Source organism: Lathamus discolor, chromosome 4, assembly GCF_037157495.1.
Source record: "Lathamus discolor isolate bLatDis1 chromosome 4, bLatDis1.hap1, whole genome shotgun sequence".
NCBI lineage: Eukaryota > Metazoa > Chordata > Aves > Psittaciformes > Psittacidae > Lathamus > Lathamus discolor.
In genome coordinates, this window is record NC_088887.1 from 98,581,779 (window position 1) to 98,605,824 (window position 24,046).

General features: G+C 42.2%; 1 protein-coding gene and 1 long non-coding RNA gene across 3 annotated transcripts in view; one reads left to right on the forward strand and one right to left on the reverse strand.

Moving 5' to 3' along the window:
* The window catches only part of HTR2A (5-hydroxytryptamine receptor 2A), a 33,389-nt gene extending 11,167 nt beyond the window's left edge, over window positions 1-22,222 (reverse strand). The window contains exons 1-2 of one of the 2 annotated variants that reach the window (XM_065678237.1): window positions 21,590-22,222; window positions 16,666-16,866 (exon numbers count right to left, since the gene is read on the reverse strand). In XM_065678237.1, coding sequence (XP_065534309.1) covers window positions 16,666-16,866; window positions 21,590-22,004 — 616 coding nt within the window. In that variant the 5' untranslated portion in view covers window positions 22,005-22,222. The remainder of the gene's footprint in view (window positions 1-16,665; window positions 16,867-21,589) is intronic. The other variant, XM_065678238.1, reaches the window with a different exon arrangement.
* Window positions 22,223-22,970: 748 nt separating this feature from the next.
* LOC136013816 (uncharacterized) overlaps window positions 22,971-24,046 on the forward strand; it is a 48,276-nt gene continuing 47,200 nt past the window's right edge. The window contains exon 1 of the long non-coding RNA XR_010612400.1: window positions 22,971-23,160. This is a non-coding gene — a long non-coding RNA (uncharacterized LOC136013816). The remainder of the gene's footprint in view (window positions 23,161-24,046) is intronic.

Sequence of the window (24,046 nt, forward strand, 5' to 3'; positions counted from 1 at the left end):
TGGGGTTGTTCTTCCCCAGATGCAAGACTCTACACTTGCCCTTGTTAAATTTCATCCAGTTTCTCCCCGCCCAACTCTCCAGCCTGTCCAGGTCTCGCTGAATATCAGCACAGTCCTCTGGTGTGTCAGCCACTCCTCCCAGTTTTGTGTCATCAGCAAACTTGCTGAGGGTGCACTCAGTTCCCTCATCCAGGTCATTGATGAAAATATTAAACAGCACCGGTCCCAGCACCGACCCCTGAGGAACTCCACTAGTCACAGACCTCCAGCTAGATTCTGCGCCATTGACCACAACTCTCTGCCTTCTTCCTTTCAACCAGTTCTCGATCCACCTCACTACTTGATCGTCAAGCCCACACTTCCTCAGCTTATCTATGAGGATGCTGTGGGAGACAGTATCAAATGCCTTACTGAAATCAAGAAAAACTACATCTACCGCTCTACCATCATCCCTCCACCTAGTCACTTCCTCATAGAAGGCTATAAGGTTGGTCATACATGACTTCCCCCTCATAAAACCATGTTGGCTGTTCTTAATGACCCCCTCATCCTTGATATGCCTAGTGATGGAGTCAAGAATAAGTTGTTCCATCATCTTTCCAGGGATGGAGGTAAGGCTGACCGGTCTATAATTACCCGGGTCCTCCTTCTTGCCCTTCTTATAGATTGGTGTGACCTTTGCCATCCGCCAATCCTCAGGCACCTCGCCCATTTCCCACGACTTACCAAAGATGATGGAAAGTGGCCTAGCAATGACCTCCGCCAGCTCCCTCAGCACCCGTGGGTGCATTCCATCCGGACCCATCGATTTACAGATGTCCAGTTTGCATAGCTGATCCCTAACCCAATCCTCATCTACCAAAGCAAACTCCTCCTTTGTCCTGACTCCTTCTGGGGCTATAGAAATCCGGGGCAATAGCAAGGTTATGCAGTTTGCTGATGGGTAGCAGTGCAAAAGCAGAAATTTCCACCTGGGGAGAGGGGATGTTGAAAAGCTCTGGGTGGATCAGAGGTTTTCAACATCCCCTCTGATCCATCAATCACCACCTGAGGCTGCGTCTGGTTCGCATGAATGTTAAAAAACTTCTGCCTTTCCTAGTCAGCATGACAGTGTTCGCAAAGTCCTAGTCTAGAATTTCTCTTTGCATGTGAGACAAGCACAAACCTCTTCCCTAGTTGCAGGTACAGGAGTTGTTAGTGGAGACAGGAGTGGGTCAGGAGCTTTTTCTCACAAATCCCCAAATAACATCTGCTTTCAGATGGATTTCCTCGAGAGCTAAGTGAGTCACAGTGCTGCTGGAGCTTTGTCTCCTTTCTGCATCCCAAGAGGCCATCTTCACAGGACTGGAGTCAGAGCAGGTCCAGATATTTTCCTTATTACTACCTATACGCCAAATTTAGAATTTTATTTGAGGGCACAGAAAGAGCTGGTTTTCTGTATCTTTCCCTTGGAACACTTTATTTGGTTACATATGTTCTACTTAATGCAAACAACTTCGTATTTAGATTCACATAGGGAGTGCAAGGTAATACTTGGATTACTCCATAAATTTTTGAGATGGCTTTGTTCTTGGCAGCTCAGAAAATCTCTAAGGAAACATATAATTCAATTCTTCTTATGTGAGAGAATTATTGTAAATGATCATTTATAATAGTACAATTCTATAAATCATCTTTTTCACTTTAGAAAAACAAAATCAGAAGAGTCTCTCTTACTGATGTGTTTCTCATTTATGTCCTAAGTCCCAAAGCCTGTTTCTTACAAGAACAGAGATGTGTCTCTCCAAATTAATTTGCAGGACTCTGATAATAAATTAAATAGAAATACGGGAACATTACAGGGAGGACAGAGCAAGAAATGAAGGACAGGTGCCCCTTTTTGACCCAACTAATTAGAAACCCAGGGCTCCAGAGTGAGCTAAGAGAGGAAGCTGCTGATGGAGTCACTTACTGCTTTGGTATAATCCTGTTCACTTACAAAATGTGCATGCAGTCTTATTTCCTCAAGGCAGTAAGAATCCAATAGCAGGAAGCAGTTTCTTTGCTCTTGGCTTTAAGTGCTATTCCTGCCTATACACACCTCAAATCCCCTTTCTTAGCTGTTTACAGCAGCTCTTTGCCCTTCGTGTCTTGTCCTTCTTATTTCTTTGTTCAATTTTTGAATCATTCTGAGTATTTGAGGAAGACACAACCTTTTGCATATCAGTTTCCAGTAGAGCCTCTCCACCAACACTGTCTTTTGTTTTTCAGCTAGTGGCCTTGTCTTTGGTTTGGGCAAAGGCTTCTGCCAAGGTTCTTAATGGCTTCTCACAGCTATCTCAAATTGTTATCCCTCTGTGTAGCATGACTACCCACTAAGGGGCTAACAGAGCCACATAGATGTCTACACTTATCAAATAACTAGGAAAAAAAAAAAAAGAAATATTTATAAATGTCCTGATGAAATTTAATTTGAAAAAGGATTTAGGGACTGGAGATTCCAGATTATGCCATTCATATATGCAGCAAGCCGAAACAGAGAATATTGCTATAGCAACCAACCCCTCTTAGTGCCAGCACAGGTTTGGACAGGCTGCTTTCACCTTCTGCTGGCTGCAGTGGGCAGAGTGGAGGCCTCCAAGGGGGTAAGAAATTGATGGACAAAGATGTGCTGCCACGTCTGGTCTTTCATAAGCAGGAAAGTTACACTTCCCAAAGCTAGTCTTGGTATCTCATTTGAATATTCATAGAATCATAGAACAGTTAGGGTTGGAAAGGACCTTAAGATCATCTAGTTCCAACCCCCCTGCCATAGACAGGGACACCTCACACTAAACCATGTCACCCAAGGCTCTGTCCAACCTGGACTTGAACACCATCAGGGATGGAGCATTCACAACTTCCCTGGGCAACCCATTCCAGTGCCTCACCACCCTTACAGTAAAGAACTTCTTCCTTAGATCCAATCTAAACTTCCCCTGGTGAAGTTTGAACCCATTACCTCTTGTCCTATCACTACAGTCCCTGATGAAGAGTCCCTCCCCAGCATCCCTATAGGCCCTCTTCAGATACTGGAAGGCTGCTGTGAGGTCTCCACGTAGCCTTCACTTCTCCAGGCTGAACAGCCTCAACTTTCTCAGCCTGCCTTCATACGGGAGGTGCTCCAGTCCCCTGATCATCCTCGTGGCCCTCCTCTGGACTTGTTCCAACAGTTCCATGTCCTTTTTATGTTGAGGACACCAGAACTGCACACAATACTCCAGGTGAGGTCTCACGAGAGCAGAGTAGAGGGGCAGGATCACCTCCTTCGACCTGCTGGTCATGCTCCTTTTGATGCAGCCCAGGATACGGTTGGCTATTAAACTTTTTTTTTAGTTATTTCCTAATGTGCTTGTAGTTATTCCCAGGTAATCACCTCCTTGCCCCCTGACTGCATGTGGCCTCATTTTAACTGCAGCTCTGCAGTGCTTCTGTCTTTGTGGGGTAAAAGTCTTTCTGCTTGGAGTTATCATACTGGTGACTTGCTATACAGAACCACCACAGGTAAAACCTTCACCTCTAGGGCCAGCAACTAGAAAGAGTATGCTCTTGATCAGTGGAAACCTCAGAAATTTGAAAGACTTCATAAATGTATACAGAAATTTTCTTATATGTGGCACATGTTTGTGTTCCATCTACTTGTTTACTGTAGCATTTATATCTACTGAGGCACAGAACTTTTCTTAATGAAGAGATACCAAACTGCACAGTAAATAACGTTTTGTACAATATGGCTAAAGAACAAAATAATGTGTATCAAATGCCAGATTCTTCCACAGGACTTAACATGGATGCAGTGATCTCCCTTTTACTGTGCTTGGTTAGACCTCACGGTCTGATTCTGAATATTTTACTGATGTTAAGCCTAGAGAAAGATGTCAAAATATCCCAGCGCTAGACTCAATGTGTCAACTTTTACACAGAATGTAAATCTCTTCACCTTGTGTAGATTACTGTGCAAATAGAAGTCATTATAAATACATCTAGAGGGAGGAAGAGGGAGGCAAGAATGTATCTGTGCTTACTTTTGCAGCAGAAGGCCAGACAGAGCTGTTTAGCTCCAAGATATCCAGGAGGTTAAAAGCTAATAATAGGAAGAGACTAAAATTCTTTTCCTCTTTACTAGTCCAGAGGAATCCAGTCAACCTGATCTCTAGGGAAGAGCATGCCATTTTGCCATGTACAGCAAACTTGTCCAGCTGAGAAAGCACCGTCGTGTTCCCCATGTGAAAGTTTAGTCCATCCTTAGAGATGGGACAAAGAAATGTTTATGGGAGTGATTCAGCGGTGTTTTAGCACCACACTGTCATTTAACATCTGAAATGAAATTGCTCCTCTTTTGCCTAGCTCAGTCCCATAGTTTCCAGATGATGCTGAGAGCACATGGACAGCTAGCATCAGAATAGCAATGCTGAAGGAGCACAGAGGGAAGGGCAAGCCCCACTCCATACCAGTGATCTGTACTGATGTCGTATCTGTCTTCAGCTGGGATCTGGGCTAGGTTAGATTTGCATCTGGCAAGAGGTTTCTCCTTCTCAGTAGCCCTCCCTCAGGCCATCTATTCCTGCAACATTCTCATGGGAAAATGCCCAGAGGAGAGAAGGTCAGGGAGACCTGCCTGCAACCTGAGGTGCATTCTCAAATCTGAGAGTATCAAATATGACAAGGAGTGGAACGTACGGGTGTCTTCTACGTACCAATTTATTTTCAGCCTGATCTTTGGTGAGATTGAGAGTTATCACTGTCTCTGAGTCTAGAAAGAGTAGAGAGTAATGCAGTGTCTGGCTAAACATGAACAGGAGGCCAAGGAAGCAGCTTGCCTGGGAGATGCTGGCTGAGCAGAGACGAAGTCCAAGGTAGCCAGGTAGCAGCTACAATCCTGCTGTCCACTGGGAGACAGGAGGGAGCTGGGCTTAATGTTCTCCTGCAGGGGATGTAAGCTGATGACAGCTGTGTAACCACTTTATCCATGGTGATTAGAAGTGATTAGAAGTGACTGACCTTATGATAAAGAGCTGAATATTTAGTTTGCAAAATTGCAGGAGGTGTCCAAAGTCTCCAGCCTATCTCTGTGCAGAGGGACGAGGTGCTACTCATTCACATTTAAAGCTCATGGATGGGCAAACCTGCTGCTTCTGTGGCTCAGCAAATTGGAGAAAAGCAGGTGAAACACCCATTTTCCTTTCTGTGTTCTCAGTTAATGTTGTTTAGATTGCACTGCTGTTTTTAAGTTCCCTGTAGCAATGGTTTAATTTCTGCTTGAAAGGAGTTACAAATTTATAGTTGTCACTGGCTTAGGTAAATATGTTACTTTAAAAAAGAAAAGACCCTCTAAGAGGGATCAACTCGAGCCACTCATGATATTCCTCCTGTTCGGCACAGAGGATCTTTTTGTATTCCATGTCAAACGGCTTCAGTGTTCACTGTTAAGGCCCCTAGGAGAGTAGATTAGGTATAATTGCACTTTGAGAGAGAAAGAAAGAAAGACCATACGTTTGTAACAGGATCTTCCCAAATCACGTCATCAGTCCACCTTTTTAGCTCCTAAAGTCTCCTCAGGGCTAACTTACTATGTGCTATACATGCCTCATACACAGCAATGCTTGAAAAAAAAAAAAAGAAGAAAATAGTAGTAATAAGCTAGAAATTATGGAAAGATCTTAGATATTCCATTATCATATGCAGCTAATGTGATGGCTCCTGGAGCAATCTAAGTCACAAGATCCTCTGCTATCCCAGTTTTTATACTTCTGGGCTTTTAATTACTGCTTGGTGTGATATGTTGAATGCTGATAATTTCCTTAACTCTGCCTTAATCCTCCACTAAACTGAACAGTGATTTCTGTTGGTATTTCTCTGCGATTGCTTCAGCAGTGCTGCTCGACTTCATTGTGTAGTTTGAAAGGAGACTGAGTGTAACCATCAGATAAGTTGTTTAATTATTATTATGTTTTAGCAACAATTCTGCACTGAGTCCGCAGGGCACAGACAGCCAAAACTGTAATTCCTCCGAATTTTCTAGACCTCAGACCAGGTCCCACTTTAATCCAGACCTTTGTCTTGTCTCTCCATGCCTCCTGTTGTGCTTGCTTGCCAAGTCTGCTGATAAAGGAAATGGTCAGTTTCTTACTAGTTACACAAGGAAACTGCACAAATATCTGGAGAGTTACTGGGGTAGATGTCCTGATGCAATGGATAATTTGGAAGGAAAACCAGGTGAGAAGCAGGTTAGAGACCTGCTTCGGTCTGAACATTATTATTCAGGATCCTGTGCTTTATGATTCCCTGACCACCCAGTGGGCAGTGCCCTTCACCCTGACTGAACTGCTCTTCTGTTAAATCAGTGCCCTGGTCACTTTTAGAAGATGACAGGGTTGAAGAAGAGGTGAAAAAGTGTCTAGGTGGATGCTATAGCATAATCCTTAGGCTTTTCTTTCTGCTAAATGTCACACGCCATCTTGAAAATGAAAAATAAACACATGAACTGCCCTAGCAACAAGAAACAGCTATTCTGAATGCTGGGGGTACCTCCTGCAGTGGTATGCAAGGCAGCACTGTTTTCAGCCCGGGAACATTTGACCTAAAACTTTTGGGCATTTTTATGCTTATAAAGAAAAAGTTATGCTGTTCACTCAGTGCACCTGAGACACAGTATCTCAGGATACTCACAATTCAGCTCAGACTGTGATCCCAGCAATAGTGGTCAACTTGACATTTCAAAACTCAGACCAAATATGAAATCATAACATAAGTTATATTATCATAGAATCATAGAATAGTTAGGGTTGGAAAGGACCTCAAGATCATCTAGTTCCAACCCCCCTGCCATGGACAGGGACACCTCTCACTACCAGAAGGAAACAGGTCTTCCCAGTGGTTGTGATTTACTTGCATCATAAACACAGGGCTGAATACTGTGAAATAAACAGCTCCAGTTTTGATCAGCCAGAAAAGAGAGCCCTTATCACGATGCCTCAGCCTGCTTTCAGGATGTCATAGGAGTTTGACAGTCTGTTTTCCATCAGTGAGTCTGGAGGACATCACAGGAAAAATTATCTGACAGGTATTTCTAAATTTGTTGTAGGTAATTAGGAATATGTTGTCTCAGCTCTGACAAAACCCCAGACTTATTAGCTGGGTTTCTGCTTAGAAATTATGCCAATGGCATGGGCCAGGAAATGCATTGGGAAAGTTAACTGCAGCCTGAGTGTGATACTTTGTAATGATCCTGCTAATCCTGCTAAGGTTTTAGTTTAAAAGCAGAATTCTGTGATACGTTTTCCTTTCTTAACTTTATAAAATGCAAAATCTGGCTTCAATAAAATTTAATTCTTTAAAATACATAAAAGAAGCTGTAAAATTGCTCTGCAAAATTTTAAAAAGAATGAAAATGCCTTTGTTTTTGAAATTTTCTTTTATGTAATACAGTGCTACTTTATCAACACTTTTTAAATTTAGGAGGTGATTAAATGCAGTTACAGTGTACAAATGAAAGAGCTTCTAAATCCCAACACGATGCCTTGTTCACTTCAATTCTGCTCATGTATACTGCATATGGCTTTTGCTATTCAGAAATCCCAGTTCCTCTGATTAGAGATGCTCAAATATTTTCTTGGTCAACATAGGATCCCCTTCTGAGCATGTACTGTTGTAGAGACCTATCGAGAAAAGATCAGAGCAGGCCTGTGAATGTGTCCTTCCTGCATTTCGCAACACTTCACATGGCACTTTCTGCAGAAAACAGCATCCTGTGGTAGGACCTAGAGTCATCCTTTACCGGTAGGACCTAGAGTCATCCTTTACCCTCTGGACAGGGAATCCATTCTGGATCCTTGTATGTATTTCATGCTGTGCTGGGTACATGACTGGCTTAAAATATATAATTTCAGGGAAGGAGAAATAGCTTCTAATAGGCACTGTACTGTTACTGCCTTTTTTCTTGAAACATTCCATTTACTCTGATGCATCTTACAAAGAGAGACTGGCTGATCACGAACAGTTACTTATTCATTCAAAGAATCCTGCTAATAGGACCAGCCTGGTCCAATTGCACCTAATGCTTTTTCACCATTAGATTCAGGAGGAATATGGTCTTCAAAGCAAACTTAAAACCAGAAACCAAAAAAGAATACAGTGAACAAATTCTATTATCGGCACCTTGACTAACCAAGGTCTTTCCACATAGCTCCGCTACTAAAAATACAGGTTTATTGTTTAAAACTTGCACTTAAAAATAAAACCAAAGCAGAAAGAAAAGCCACACATTTATGTTGTCACCACTCATCTTGGTTTTTACCTGTAAAGCAGAATGTTTCTTGCAAAAGAGGTACTCGCAGAATGGGTGTGCCTTTTTAATAGGCAAAACCTTCATCTCATTCTGATAATCAGGTAATTACACAAAGGAAATGGTAAATGTATACACAACTATTATTCTTCATTTGACAATACATATGTACTGTTATAATGTATTGTTCCCCATCCAGAGGTATGCCACGTTGCTCAATGTCTCTAGTTTGGAAATGTGGCCTTATGGAATTTTTTAATGTTGTTTCTTTATATCCATGTTTCCAGACTTGGAGAATTTATAGAGCAGTTCAATAATTACTATTTCTTTAAGCATTTTTTTGTAAAACAATGTGGAAAGTTAATAACACCTCTTTGTCAGGTAATGAAAACAACATACAAGTTCAAAATGCAAGCTGTTTTAACCTTCACAGTTATGAGAGGGAGGTATGTGTGGTAAGCTGTTGGTCTGGTGGATGACAATGTGTTCACTCTTCTGGGAAGAACAAATCAGCCAGAGGATTCTGTTACATGGGAAATACAGGAATAATTTGCAGCAGTGAGGAAAGTAAATATGATATCTATGTCTCTTTCTTGGAACCATCTGAAGTAATCTTTCATAACCAAAATACATGCGCTAGCCAACTTAGAAATGTGCGTCACAGCACTGAATGTTAACTTCCCTTGGACAACCTATGCATTAATTGCTTCTTTAGTCATTAGTTGTTGCTGCTGGCAGTGTTGTTAGTATGGCAATGAACTTTGTACTGGCATAATTGTTGACTACTGAGCCTCACATGTTGTGTCTCTGTACAATAAAACAATGAAGATCCTGCATCTGTGAGATGGGGAAGCTCTCATACTTTTATGAAATGTTGTTCCATGGCCTTTTGTTATATAGCTAATGCAAATTTCTCTATATGTTGTGTCACAGTTTTTGACAATACAGTTATGGAATTTTATTTTTATGGTGGCATCAACATCCACAAATGGAAAAGGTCCCAGGGGATTGCCCAAACACGAAACCTTACAATGGTTGCCCAAACATGAAACCTACAAACACTTCGTTCACTCTTTGGGAGATGATTTCGTAAGTATGATAAAAAAAAAAAAAAAGGAAATGTTAACTAAGAAAATTATTATAAATGCCACTAAGAATGCAAAGCCAGGTTTTTAAAAGAAGAAATTGAAGCAAAGCAAATGACTACATGGTAAAGTGAATAGTGTAGCAGATATTTCAAGTTTAGCTCCAGCACTTCCAAATTTAGGTGCTCAACTTTGAATCCATATTGTTGGAATACAGTGCTTTGTGTAATTGCAATTTTATGTATTTTGGCACTATATTCCGTGTTATAACAAGTGGTCTTTTCCTATGCCAAGCCATACCTAAATTAGACTTGAATGAGCTAGCAAATTATACTTATGTCATCTCAAAGAAATGTAGGATGAGATGGATCCAGAGCAGGGATTCCCAACCTGCTGCCCCTTGGCTATTTGTGCCTTTTGAAAACGGTAAAGGGACTTTCAAATGAAAGCTGGCCTTGGCAGTAGGAGGAGTGAGCTGAGGGAGGCCAGAGCTGTCAATATCCAGACAATCCAGAGACAACAGTAGTCGAACTCTACTAGTCCCAACTGCTTCCCTGTCCCTTCGTACTCTGCAGGTCAAGAGGTCATGCAGAGAAATTGCAGGCTGCCTGTGAGCCTCTGTTTCACCATAAAGCTTTGCACTGCCAAATTATCGAGGGCTCAGTTGCAGTGAGCTTGTTTTGTATATCTGGAGGTAGCTTTTCACATCCTGCACTCTGAAGAACGTTGCTTAACGTGCTGCAGTATTTCTGAATTTTTGAAGCCTCAAAAGCAATAGCAACATTTTAAAGAGTTATGTGGTGGGAGGTATTTCACCAGCTTCATCCAGTTCCACCTGGACTTCTTTTCTGCATGAAAAATACTGAATAAATCCAAGTTAGTGACTGGGGAGAGCAGAGACTGCCTGAAGGCAGTGAACAGATGTGTAGGCTGAGTGAGAAATGATAAGAGAAGCGAAAACTCAGCTAAGAGGATTTGGGCTTCATCAAACTTCACATTACTTAGACCATTAACAGAGGAATAGAGAAAAATAAGGACTGAGGAACGATAGGTGTAGGGGCTTAACATTCATAATTCTTTTATGTGGCATTTTCAAGGATTTTTAAAGGAGAGAATGGTGTATTCTTGGCCACCTGCAGAGCAGTAAGCTTCTCAGGCCAACTTAGCACTCAGAGGTGCTTTACCCTTATTTTTCAGCATAGGCTGAATACATTTCTATAAATTCCAATGAAAGACTATTCAAAAATCAACTTTATTTTTTCTAGGAAGAGGAAATGGGAAATGCTTAGGCTTTTTACACCTGTTTTCAGTAACTACCTCTGTTCTTTAAAACAAATGGAATAATTTTGAGAGTTTAATGGGCTTTTGCCTTCAACAGCTACAAATAATCTAATTATCTAGCCACTCTGGGTACTGGATGATTTAAGAATTAAAGACACGATTAGGATCTGTTACAGCAATTATAATCCATTTTAAACCAATTGCCTGTGGCGTTACATGGTCTGGTGAAAGAAAGACTGCTGGCTAAATGCTTTTCTTCCAGTGAATGCAAAAACAAATGTTGTAATACAAGGTTTTTTGGTTTGTTTTTTTTTTTTGTTTTAAACTAAGAAAGTCAGTATTTCAGAAATGAAGTAAATCAAATTATCTGTGGGGTTTTTATGCTGTTTTTTAAATACTATATGTGTCAGTGAAGTCAACAGAACAAAAACCACTGATTGTTTTTTGGATCAAATTCACTGAATACATTTGTGAATTTAGCAAATAAAAGAAAACTACAAATTTAGTGAATGAAAGTAGTATTACTTCGGTAAATTAAGGTAAATTAAAAGTCATAATGAAAGAGACGTGGTAGACTGGGGAACACTAAGAGAACTTCTGCATGTCCAACGAATCAGCTATAAGTATTTGCAGGAGTCAGTGAGCAGGTGGGTAAGGGTAATCCAGCTGATAAAATGTTCCTGGATTTCCAGAAAGCTCTGACAACACTGTTTTGTAAGAAATTAAGTTCAATAGTAGAAGAGGAAAGATCCTCTTGAAGTAAAAGAATGGGGTGAATGACAGAAAACAAAGGGTAAGATTAAACAGTTTGTTTCTACAGTGAGGGCAGTAGAAGGAAGTGTCCCACAGCCCTCTGTGCTCATCAGTGCTGTTCAGTTCATCCATGACCTGTTTGCATGGACACTAGCACTGAATAAAATGTGCTGGTAACACATGGCTGTTGGCTGTAGAGAACTGCAGAAGGTCCTCATTAATCTCAGCTAATGGATAGCAAAGTAGCAGATGAAATTGTACAGTGTTTGGGGGTAACCCTATTTAGGAATGCAAAACTGTTTGTCATTACTCAGGAAAGAGAGGAGTGCCACAAAAATTGTCAAAGGCCTGGAACACCTCTCCTATGAAAAAAGGCTGATAGAATTGGGGTTTTTCAGTCTGGAGAAGAGAAGGCTCTGGGAGAGTTTACTGTGGTATATATATATATATATATGTATATACAATATATAAAAGGGGCTTATAAGAAGGATGGAGAGGGAATTTTTATCAAGTCCTGTAGTGACAGGACAAGGAAAAATGATCTTAAACTGAAAGAGGGTAGATTTAGGTTGGACAGAAGGAAGAAAGTTTTTTCAATGAGGCTGGTAAGACGTTTGCAGTTTACCCAGAAAGGTTGTGGATGCCCCACTGTTGGAAATGTTTTATATCATGTTGAATGGGGCTTTGAGCAGCTTGAGCCAGTGAAAGATTCCTTGCTCATTGCAAGGTCATTGGAACTAGGTGGTCTTTAAAGGTCACTTCCAACCCAAATCATTCTGTGATTCCCTGAGTTTGAAGTCACTGAGCTGAGCATCCTTAAGCTCAGTGTGCAGGGATGATCTGAAAGACTAAAAGAAAGGTAGGATTTATTAAAGTGGGAATTTATAACAGAGCAGAAAATATTACCACACCACATGAGGTCATGGTGTGTCCATCTCCTGAATGTTGTGGTCTGGCCACCTGTGTATGTAGAAGCACTAGAAAAGATTCAGAGAAAGGTAAAAGATGACCTGGGCACATGTCCCAGTTTCATCTGGGATAGAGTTAATTTTCTTCTTGGTAGCTGGCACAGTGCTGTGTTTTGGATTTAATATGGGACTAATGCTGATAACACCCCAATGTTTTAGTTGTTACTAAGTAGTGTTTACTCTGACCAAGGACTTTTCAGTCTCTCATGCTCTGCCAATGAGGAGGGGCACAGGAAGTTGGGAGGGAGCACAGACAGGACAGCTGACCCAAGTGGGACAAAGGGATATTCCATACTATAGAACATCATGCTCAATATATAAATGGGGGGGTGGGGGTGGGGGTGGGGAGGGGGAGTTAGAATCATTGAATCAAATAGATTGGAAAAGGCCTTTAAGATCATCAAACCCAACCGTTACCCCAGGACTGCCAAGTCCACCACTAAACCATGTCACTAAGTGCCTCACCTACACAGTTTTTGAACACTTCCAGGGACAGTAACTCCACCACTTCCCTGGGCAGCCTGTTCCAATGCCTGAGCACCCTTTCAGTGAAGAAATTTTTCCTAATATCCAATCTAAACCTCCCCTGTTGCAGTTTGAGTCTGTTTCCTCTTTTCCTGTCACTTGTTACGTGGGAGAAGAGACCAACCACCTCCAAGCTCAATCCCCCTTTCAGATAGTGTCAGAGAGTGATAAGGTCCCCCCTGAGCCTTCTGTTCTCCAGACTAAACACCCCCAGTTCTCTCAGTCATTCCTCATCACACTTGTGCTCCAGACCCTTCACCAGCTTCGTTGCCCTTCTCTGGACCCTCTCCAGCACCCAAATGTCTTTCTTGCAGTGAGGGGCCCAGAACTGAACACAGGATTTGAGGTGTGGCCTCACCAGTGCCAGTACAGGGGAAGGATCACTGCCCTGACCCTGCTGGTCACACCATTTCTGACACAGGTCAGGAAGCCACTGGCCTTCTTGGCTGCCTGGGCACACTGCTGCGGTGAGGGCCATGAGGGGCCGATCACTGCTCACGGATGAGATGGACTTTAATCAGTGGGTGGTGAACAACTGTATTGTGCATCACTTGGCTTTTTATCTTCATTTTTATTCCTCTCTTTATTCTTACTCTTATTTTCTTATCCTTATTCTTACTAACTTTATTTCAAATATTAAATTGCTCTTTTCTCAACCAATAGGTTTTACCTTTTCCAATTCTCCTCCGCATCCCATGGGGATGGGGTAGGCGAGTGAGTGAGCAACAGTGGTACTTAATTGCCGTTTGGGATTAAACCATGACAGCATGGGATACTACTGCACAGAGCCTAAATAGATTTGAATTCAGCCTGGTAAAACAATCATTGAAGGGGGCTGTGTAAGAGGATGGACTAAGGACTTTGACAGTGAGGGAGCTATTGAGGGTCTCTGATCAGAAGGTTACCCCCTCTCTCCCTGGTAAAACGAGCCTCTACATAGGGCAACATAATGTCCTTCATTTCTTTCTCTTGCTTTTTACCCTCCATCTCATACACCATGACAGTTCACAGGGTACCAGCTCAGCTGCAGACTGCAGGAGCAAGGGGAAGCCAAAGGCTATCTAACTGATGCTGGAGGGCAAAACCTTGAGAAACAATTCCCCTCTCCAAATTTGCCAGTGCGATGGCAGCCACAGTGTGTGCTGCGGAGAGTGTTGTGCCAGATACTGGTTCTGCTTGTGCCAGCTATAGCTATGGGAAAATGCAAAGAGTTAAATAATTTATATCCCTGCCACTCTAAGTAGCATTGAGAGCCTGGAGACCGGTAAATGATACGCAGAGCACCTCTTAGCTCAGAAAGCATTTCCTATCTGTAAATGTCATAGAAAACACCTCACTCTTCAGAAACCATTTCCTGCCTATTCTGAGATGGATGGTAGGGTACCAGGACAGGGTTGAAGACTGACTGACAGCAAGTTGCATGGGTGATCTGGTATCTATTAAAGTTCCTTATAATACTGGCATTTTTCTTTATTAGTATAGCGTATGCCATGGTGCAAATTCAATTCAGCCTGGCTGTGACTAGCTAAGCAGCTTCCTTACAGCTTGCTGTGCGTTTGCTTCCCTATTTGTCCTTTTGAGCACATCATATTTGCTTTCATGACACAGCTCCCAGGCTGGGAACAGACCCATCTTCGTTCAGCTTATCTCCCCATTCCCCTTGCTTCCATGGGACTAGCAAAGCAGCCCATCACCACTTCATTCCTGCATACCTCAGTGTGCTTGCCTGCATTCATTTATGTCTATTTAACCTGCTCACTGTTTTGATAACAGTTGATGTGTGAATGAGATGGAGTTTACCCTATCAGCCCACTTATTTTCTCAATCCAGTGTTCTCTTACATGTATCTTTATCCAGCTGCAGTAGAGCGGGGATCTGTCCTCTTAAGTCATGGCACACTTCAGTGCTTTTCAATAAAATAAGGAACTGTATTTTTCAGAGTTATATAAATAGGGACCACGTTCCTATCACTTGCCATAGTGATAACAAATAACATTGGCGGTTCATCTGATCACTGTTATAAGAAAATTCTCCAGAGAGCAGAAAAAGTGTTTTTACAAAAGGCAAGTTGTTATTAGTTACTACTGCAAAGAATAGTCCTAACTTATGAAATTTAATAGCAGGATATCAAAGAACTAAATCCTCCTGCTACAGGATATAATCCATGCTGTAACTAATAGGGCTTAAATAATATATTTTTTCTAGATTCGTTTTTATAGTGTTCTAATTCAGATACTCTAGCAGTGAGCCCTTATCTGACGAAAGATGCTGAGTGGCATGGACCACCGGTTTGCCCCTCGAATGGTCATTCTCACCATTCTGTAAATTTATTTGTGTTTCAAAAGAACAGTAGTTCAACACACACTAAGCACGGGCACCACACACACATACAGAAAAGCACAGTGTGTATGAATTAAGGGAATGCTTGCCATTTTTATGTTATATGGAGAATGCACTGAAAATGCTTGCACTTGGCACTGTCCAAAATTGGAAAAACTGGACAGAGTTTTCTAGTGGATTGATGAAAATGTGACTGTAGACATATAAGGTATGATTCATCTAATCTAAATGAAGACATCCACATCTGAGTTGCTTTAGGCTTCCTTTTTAGTTGAAAGGTAGGTATTTTTAGGGTGGAGTTCACATGGCCTGTGCTAGACACCTATATCTGATCAGCTGAATGTACCCCAGGGCCACACGTGATTCCGCTGAACCTCACCAGGTCTTAGAGGATGCGGAATTGTCCTCTTGTTGCGAGAGGGCTCCCACTATTTCTTGCTGTGCAGCAGAAGATACAGCTATTTTAAGGCACAAAAATCTTAGACTGTTTTTTCTCAGCCTGTGAGCCAGGATCAAGAGGAAGGCCAGGAGACAATTCAGAGACAAAGGCAGGCAGAAGTGTTAGGCATCATCTCCTTTCTTTCCCCTCAGAAGAACAGTAATGGATTACAGTTACCACTTGAAATAATGTGTATTAGCCAGGGAAGCGGCTAATTACCTTTCATTGCAGGCAACACTCAGCAAAAGAGTGATTTTTTTCCTACTTCTGAATAAGTGAGATGCCAGTGCTGGGGAAGGGGGAGAGAGGGAGGGGGGCAGGAAATTCCTGGTGCCGTGAGACTGCTCTGGACCCAGGGTGCTGTCACCGTGGGAATGAAACAGCGACATTCCTATGCCTAGTTTTGAGCCTCTGGGTTTTTCTAGTGCAAAAAAAAAAAAAGAGATTTATCCAGCGAATCATTCAGGGCACCTATTTTGGCTGTAACTCTTAACTGTCCTGTGGAGAAACTCCTCTTATTTACAGTGTACACAGAGTGTCTATTAACTCCTAAACAGGATCTATAAATACCCCATCATACATGCCAAGAAAGGCAGAAAAGATCTGCTCGTAAGAAACACCTCTAAGCAAATTATCTTTATGAGAAATTGCGAACAACCAACTTACATAAACCAGGAAAATATTTTTTAAAGTTGAGATAATTTTTTCTTTTTAGATGTTAAGGTGATGATCAGTATGGGAAATAAACACATCTTTACAACAAACTTGAACTCAGTAGTCCTATCACTAATATATATTCTCCTCCATGTCCTGTTGTTGATTTCCATTGCATAATTACTGTGTTACAGCACTTAGGCTGTGGCACACAAAATATTGCAGGCAGAGAATACAGTTTTAGATTGCAGCGTGTATGTCATATCCTCTCAAAGGCCAGAAATCTGCAATTACATGCTGAAATATTGCCTTACTTACCAACTGATATGGTCCAAACAGCAATTATTTTTGCAAAAGCCTTAGTTCTTGAGTTAAACCGGCTGTGATGGATGGGGTTTCGAATGGCAATATAGCGATCCAGTGAGATAGCACAGAGGTGCATGATGGAGGCAGTGGAGAAAAGCACATCCAAGTAGATCCAGACAGCACAGAACTTTGTAGGCAGAGGCCATGTGTATCCTGCACAAGAGAAAGTTGGTATGAGCTAAGAATGTGGCATACGTCTTTTCTTGTGACACATACGTCTTATTGCATGTATCCTTCTAGGAGGAGATAGTCGTAAGTGATGCGTTCAATAGAAGCTGACTGGCACTGTTTTAAGGGCCTTTTTTATCTGCTTGCAACCTTCTAACTCTTTAGCTTTTAGGATTAACTCTCTTCCTTTCCCAGGCTACAGGCAGTGTAAGTTTGTTTCTTTTTAATTCTATTTGCATAACACTAGTGCTTGATGTTCTAGTTAACCATCTCTGGCAGCAAATCTATGGAAAGAGAAGCAATTTTGCCATTGTAAACCTATAAATTCTGTAAGTTCTCAATTTTGTTTTTGGGACTTTTTATCCATGTAATTACTGCATTATTAACGCCTGCTGATATGCACAGCTGCCTAAATTCTGAACCTGAAACTTTAGATTTAGTGGCAGCTGAAGAAAGAAATGTATTTTGTTGTATAACAGTGATATTTATCTCGCCTGTTTTTAGGCAACTACCATGTACTTAGATAAGGATATGCTCTCTATAAAAGAATATTGATAGAGTCCTCCAGAGAGAGCAATCAGAAGCAAACACATTAATGTTTACCAATATCCAATGTCTATCTTTTTTGCTGCAAATTAAGCCTCCCCCTTACCCTTGTTCTTTCCAATAGCCATGAAGAATAATTGATGGCTCTCCTTTCCAGAAACTATTGGAAGATGGCTATCGTGTCTTGCCTAGTTGTTTGGGTTTTTAACACATCCAGACTAAGCAAAGCCAATTCCTTTATCTTTTGCTTACAGACAATGCTTTTTAAACTTTTGTGCTTCTCGTTTCTCTGCCCTGGAATCTATTTAATTTATCCATATCTTGCTTATCATTCAGTGACCAAAGTAGGTCTCGGTACTCTTGCAAAGGCCTCCCAGCTGCTAAGTGAAATACAAGATTGCTTCACAGGTCTTGCAGGGAATGTTCTTACTTACAAAACCTGGAATGATGAGTGGCTTTTGTATAAAGATATTATACTACTGATGCATGCTTAGCTTATGATCCTGTTCAGCATTCCTGAAAGCTGGGCAAATTTCCCCAGCAGCAGTTGGTTTGCTATTGTTTTCCTAAGTTGGTATTTTTGCATTTATCCTCACTGAATGTCGTTTGCTCATTTGACTTTCTCTTCACGGATCCAGATGATTGTTGGTGATTCTGAGCCAGTACCTCTGAGGGCTTGTAACCTCTTCCAGCTTGGAGCTTTCAGACAGCCGTGGAAGCTCATACTCTATTCACTACACAAGCTGTTAGCAGCAGTACTGAGCAGACCCAGGCTAAAGAAAGCCCTCCAGGACCTTCATTCAAAGGCCCTTTTAGTCCTTCAGGGAACGGCTAAGAACTCTCCTTGGAGCAAGTTTTACAATTATACATGCCCTTATCTTGTGGTGATTTAATTTAGAGTATATTACTCAAGCTGTCCATGACAGTGCAGCATTGGGCAATGCCCAACCTGGTATTATGAGAACACACTAGTATTTTTGGGACTGCCTCACCCCTTTGGAGATGCAGTGCAAGATTTGCAACAGCAAGAACACAGGAAAAGGCAGAGGAGTTAGGTCTGTGCCTAATTAAATTTAACCTCAGTAAGCACTGAGAAGATCTGTTTCTTGGTGCTCTTGGACTGCTGTAATATGAGCTGACCTTAACAAGCCATACAATATTTATGGGTATGTTTTATCATGTTTTCTGATCTTCCAGTGGGGAATCTGGTCTCTGAAATGTGTTATGTGCGGGCTGGCTTTCACAGGCATGTCTTCTCTCTGTCGGGACAGGAGAGTTTACACAGGGAAAAGCGATAAAGTATTTTTACACTTGACAACGTGCATCTGTTCTTTTGCTTCAGTGGCCTTTGGGACCAAATTTGTCATATCCTTCTAGATGTCTTGTCCTTGCTCTAAACATGGATGCGGCAGGGATGAAACAGCACCCATTTTCTGTGGCACACATTATGTAGACTTTTTATGTGGAGCATGGCACGGGGCACCTCTGCCTTGTGCCATGCTTTGGCCACTGTCAAATTCACCCCTGAACATATCCAGGGGGAAATAAGAGAAAATAAAACTGGCTGCAACTTAAAGATTGGGTAGGCAGGGCAAGTTTCCATGATTTCATACGGTCCATGGGAGCTCATGCAGTCCGGGAGCTCATGCAGTCCAGGAGCTCATATGAGGCAGTAACATCCAAGGGATAAGGAAATGATGCTTGTGCACCTCTTCATTTTCACATTGAGAGACTGATAGGGAGGGCAGGCAGCCCCTAGGAGAAGATTTTCTTCCTGATGTAGCAAGATAGTAGCAACCAGGAGAGGAGAAACGTTTTCTCACCAGGCCTTTCAGGTGAGGAGGCAAACAAGCCAAGCTGGCCAGGATGGCTGGGCTGCTGCTCTGTTGCTAACAGGAGGTGCAAGAAAACTCTTTTGAGTGAAAGGCTAAGGAACTGCTATGAGGAAAGAAGAGAGGAGAGTCTGTAGGCATGGGCAATTGCTGAGGAGCAACTGTCTGCTTTATCCAAAGCGCATCAGCTGAGACTGTATCTGGGGTCAGCACTGGGGTGGACAGAAGCCCTCTGAAATGACTGGTCCTTCCACTGCAGCAAGGAGTTACGCATCATCTGCCAATAATCCTGACAGCTGCTCCATGCCATTGCTGCTGCTTCACAATGTGGGACGAGCCCCTGAGGCAGGAGCAACAGGCAACCAGCAGCCTGTGTGTTTTGGGGTGGGAACCAGCACTGTTGCTCATCTGTGTGAGTTTTCTGCTCTGTGGGCACATTCACCTTGGTAGCACTTGATGAGTGTCTTTTTCCAGCAAAGGGTGCTACTGCTGAGTGGATGGAGAAGCCTTCTTCCTGGCCCAATGGGCACGGGCTGGGACAGGCACATGGCTGATGTGGCTGGGCAGCTGAACAGGAATTGCCCACAACAGCTGTAAAGCTCTCAAGAAGAAAATCATCTCTCTTCCAAGAAAAACAGTTACAATCGCCCTCCAAGGGGCTGGAGAATGGGTGGTGGAGCACCCTTGTTCCACAGCCTTGGAGGTGCCTCAGCAGAGCAAGGTATGTGCAAAGACCCTCAGTTTGAGCTCAGGACTGTCAACATAAGTGACCTGGCTGAAGTTGGGTGGCTGAGGTTGAGCAAATGCTTCTGTGTAAAGGGAGGTTTCACTCTGTGCCATCGCTGGTTGTCCTTGGAGGTTGATGGTGCACTGTGATGAGGTGATTCTTCTGGTACCTGCGTGCATCACCAGATGATTTCTCACCCCAAGTTACCCTGCAAAGACCTCTTCTCCTTGACCTTGAAAGGCAAAAAAAGCAAAGACAACACACACCCTCCCCTATGGCTGCCTGCCACTCCTCCACACCAGTGACTGCAAAGGAGGTTTCCCTTTCCCCTTTGCAGCATTCTTCCACAACGGTTTCATCTTCACTGTGTGCAGGAAATCCTGTGTCCCGACCTGAATCACTTCCGAGCCGCGGATTTTGGGGGCTCTTTTCCACGGCACAGAGCTTGGCCAGCAGGAGTCCCTGTTGCATGTCGCAGGGAATCACACAGGATTTTAAAGGGTTTGCTCATCTCACACATCGGACGATTTCTGCTCCCGCAGCTCTGTTTCACGCTGTTTTTCCCACCAAAGGTAATTGCATCGGTCATACAATAAATCACAACAATTTTGCATCACCAATGCAAAATGCTGTTTGCAAACGCTGCTGAGGGCAATCTGTGTAGAAATACTGAAACTGGGAAATAAACTTCCAGTTTTCTGGATGAAATCTCTCAAGTCACAGGCTCATGTGTGGACCGTTAGTCCCAAAACAGTGAGGCAATAGAAAGCTTTGTAAACAACCTCACTTTCCTCCTGGCGTTGTCTGGCTTCTCCTTGAACTGTAGCAATTCAGTTGTGGCACTGGAAAACTCATTTCTCTAAGTTTAGGGATTATAACAGCCTGGCAGTATTGGCACTGAACACACAAGCTGCTGCTTTTTTTCTATGTGAGCTCTGCTGCAAATAATTTTGGTGAAAATGAGAAGGAAGATCTGCTATTAATCACCTGCAAGGGTATGAACTGTGAGTCATTATTCACTTAATTCTTAAATAACTTCTCTTAAGAAATCATAGCTTTGCAGTTGTAAATGTTACTGAAAATTAGACAGAATTAATTCCCATCCATTTTTTAAACTCCTACAATATTTATTGCAGCATTTGCTGCTAAGTAGATGTCTAAGCAGGATGTTGGTGTTAAGGGCATTATTTACATTTGTATTACTTCGTTTAAACAAATTGAAGTGGTTGCCTACTTTGAATCTAAAGGTAGTTATTAGTGCTTCTGTGCATATTTGCAGAGCAAAGTAACTGGCAGGAACCCACATTCTCATTGGGAATATTGAAAATTATAAGCCAGGGTTAAAACTGAAAGAATAGAGAGAACATCTGAGTAATGAACTAATATTCTGGACTGTGTTTAAAATGCCTGTAACTAGAAATATAAAGTAGGAAAAGATACAAGTACTTCACCTATTCTTGCATCCATTAACCAATTACATATATTTCAACTTGTAAGGAGTGATTACAATATTTTGTTGTAAGAGAATGAAGTAATAACAACACGTGCATGCAATGTTTAAAGCTTCTCAAAACATGCAGTAGGTTACACAGCTAATACTCACCATAAAGTATGGTTAACATTGACACAGGCATGACAAGGAAACCCAGCAGCATATCAGCTATTGCGAGTGACATTAGAAAATAGTTAGTGGCGTTCTGTAGTTTTTTCTCCAGTGACACAGCCATGATGACAAGAATATTTCCAGCAATGGTTAAAACAATCACTATCACTGTCAGCAAAGCTGGCCAGTTTTTCTGTGAAAGCTGAAACAGGGAAGGGTGGCATGATGGACTCATGTTGCTTTCACAAGAAAGATTGGTTAGGTTTTCAGAGTCCACAGTCAAGTTGAAGAGATGTGATATATTAATCTCTCCAGCTCCATAAACATTTCTGTAGAGTCTTCTCTCATGATTTATCTGTATTAGGGAATGTGTAGTTGGGTTCACAGAGCTCTCCTCATCAGGAAGAATATCCATTGCTAAGTCTGAAACTGGTGAGATAAATAGTGGAAAACAGGAAATTTTCACCCCTTGTCACCATCAGGCTTTATATTCCTCAGTTGTCCATGCCAGAAGTTGAAGGAGCACAATCTTTTGCCACTAGCATGATATAGAAAAACATACCAGAATTACTCCGAAAGCTGAAATGTTTTGTTCTCAGTTCCATAGGAAGTCCATTGTTGGCATACATTGAAAATCCAGCTGAAAAGCAAAACCAAGCTGTAGGACAGAAATTGTGGACTTGAGGCTTCAGAGAGCAAAAACGTTGGAGAAATAAGAAACAAAAACTTTTGCAGCCACTAGAACTCCCCTCTGGAGCTACATCTTATTGCTATTGGTAACTGTAATCACCCAGTTTTAAACACAGCAGTATTAAAATAGCTTGCCATACAAAACAGCAGAGCTCTCACTTCCCTATTAAGAAAGTTGATTAGAGATTCCATCCAGCATCTTTCTCTTGAAATAATTAGATATGCTCTTATTTATAGTTCGTCTTCCATAATATGGTCATAATAAGTCTCTGACTTCTTTTGTATTTCAGTATCATTTTCAGCCTCATATCAGAGATTACACATTCTGCTCCACTCTGATCTTTATAGCTAATTGTACCTTTTGGCCCAGCCTGGCTTCAGAATGGAAATTAAACAACTCGATACTATGATAAAAAAATACAATTTAAGGAAGACTTACATTGTACTTCAGAGCCCACTCTCAGACTGCGGTTAGGTGCACTTTGTACCCTGATTTACCATGTTCTTCACTGTGTTTAGCCAGTTTTGTGTCCTTTTTCTTCAGTCTCCTCCAAGATGGTGGTATTTGGAATAGTTTTTTTGACTTCTAAACTGCACACTTGAGTGAAGCCAGTTCCTGTGCTGTGAGGCTTGCTCTTTTCTTCTGAGAGATAGGCTGCTTGCCGACTCCTTCCTTGTGCGTTTCCCCGCCCCAGGGCAAGCTATATTTAAAGTAATAATAGTATCAGAGCCCTTCTCGAAGTGACACAAAAGCACACACACACACACGAAAAAGCAGCCTGCACAGAGGAATTACTGATTTCAACAGGAATGGAATTTCTTGCTCACTGCCTTGTTCGGTTTGTCAGACCTCCCACTGTCTGGATGTCATAAACTGCAAGGTAGCAACGGCAGGGGAGGGCAGGGGAGGGCAGAGCGAAGAGGGTCTTTTTGGTAAACTAGTAGCTTTTGCAGTGTGTATTTCTGGGGTCCTCTGCTTGCGTACTTTTTCAGTGCACACTTTCCATTTGCAGAGGGTGGCTCGCAAACACATGCAATTACGGTGTTTTACAGGATGCAGGATTAAAAGAGACAAAATCTAATGCTTGCGATGGTAGATACTAGTGAAAAATGTAAGTGTGAAGTTTTACATGTAGAGGGGGAATTATGCCAGCCTGACAAGGAAGGAGTAATAATTAATCCCCTTCTGTTTTAACTCGAGGTCTGTGCTGACATGTTAATCAAATTGGCAATGGGTATTTATAAAAATTGAAGTCACTCTGATGTCACGCTCATTTTTCAGGAGGTGGGTGTAACAGTTAACCCTAGCAGCCCATCCCAAGCAAGTGTCCTAGATGAAGCAGTTCAGCAAAGCAAAGCAGTATAGAGCAGAGGGGGAAACAGCCTTCCACCGTTTCTGCCTTTTACATCTGCTGCCAGGACACGGGTGAAGAAGTAGCCAACTCTTCAATTTGCCACCTTACACAAAACCTACTGCCAGGTTTTTTGAGACTTACGGTTGTGAATATGTCAGCTGAGTGGGGCTGCTGCTCCCTTGCTCATCCTGAAATATATTGCACAGTTACATCATGTAGAGGGCAATGGTTTTACACAGGCAGGCTCAGGCAGTTTGCAGTGAGAGCTCAGGGAGGTGTGAGTGTCACTGAGCACCAGTGGTCCCGGAGTGCCCACAGGAGCTGCAGCATGCACGCATAGCTCAGCTCTATCTGCAGCACCAGTAACCCATGGGGATCCCAGGGGAGTGCAAACACAGGAAGAGTTACTACA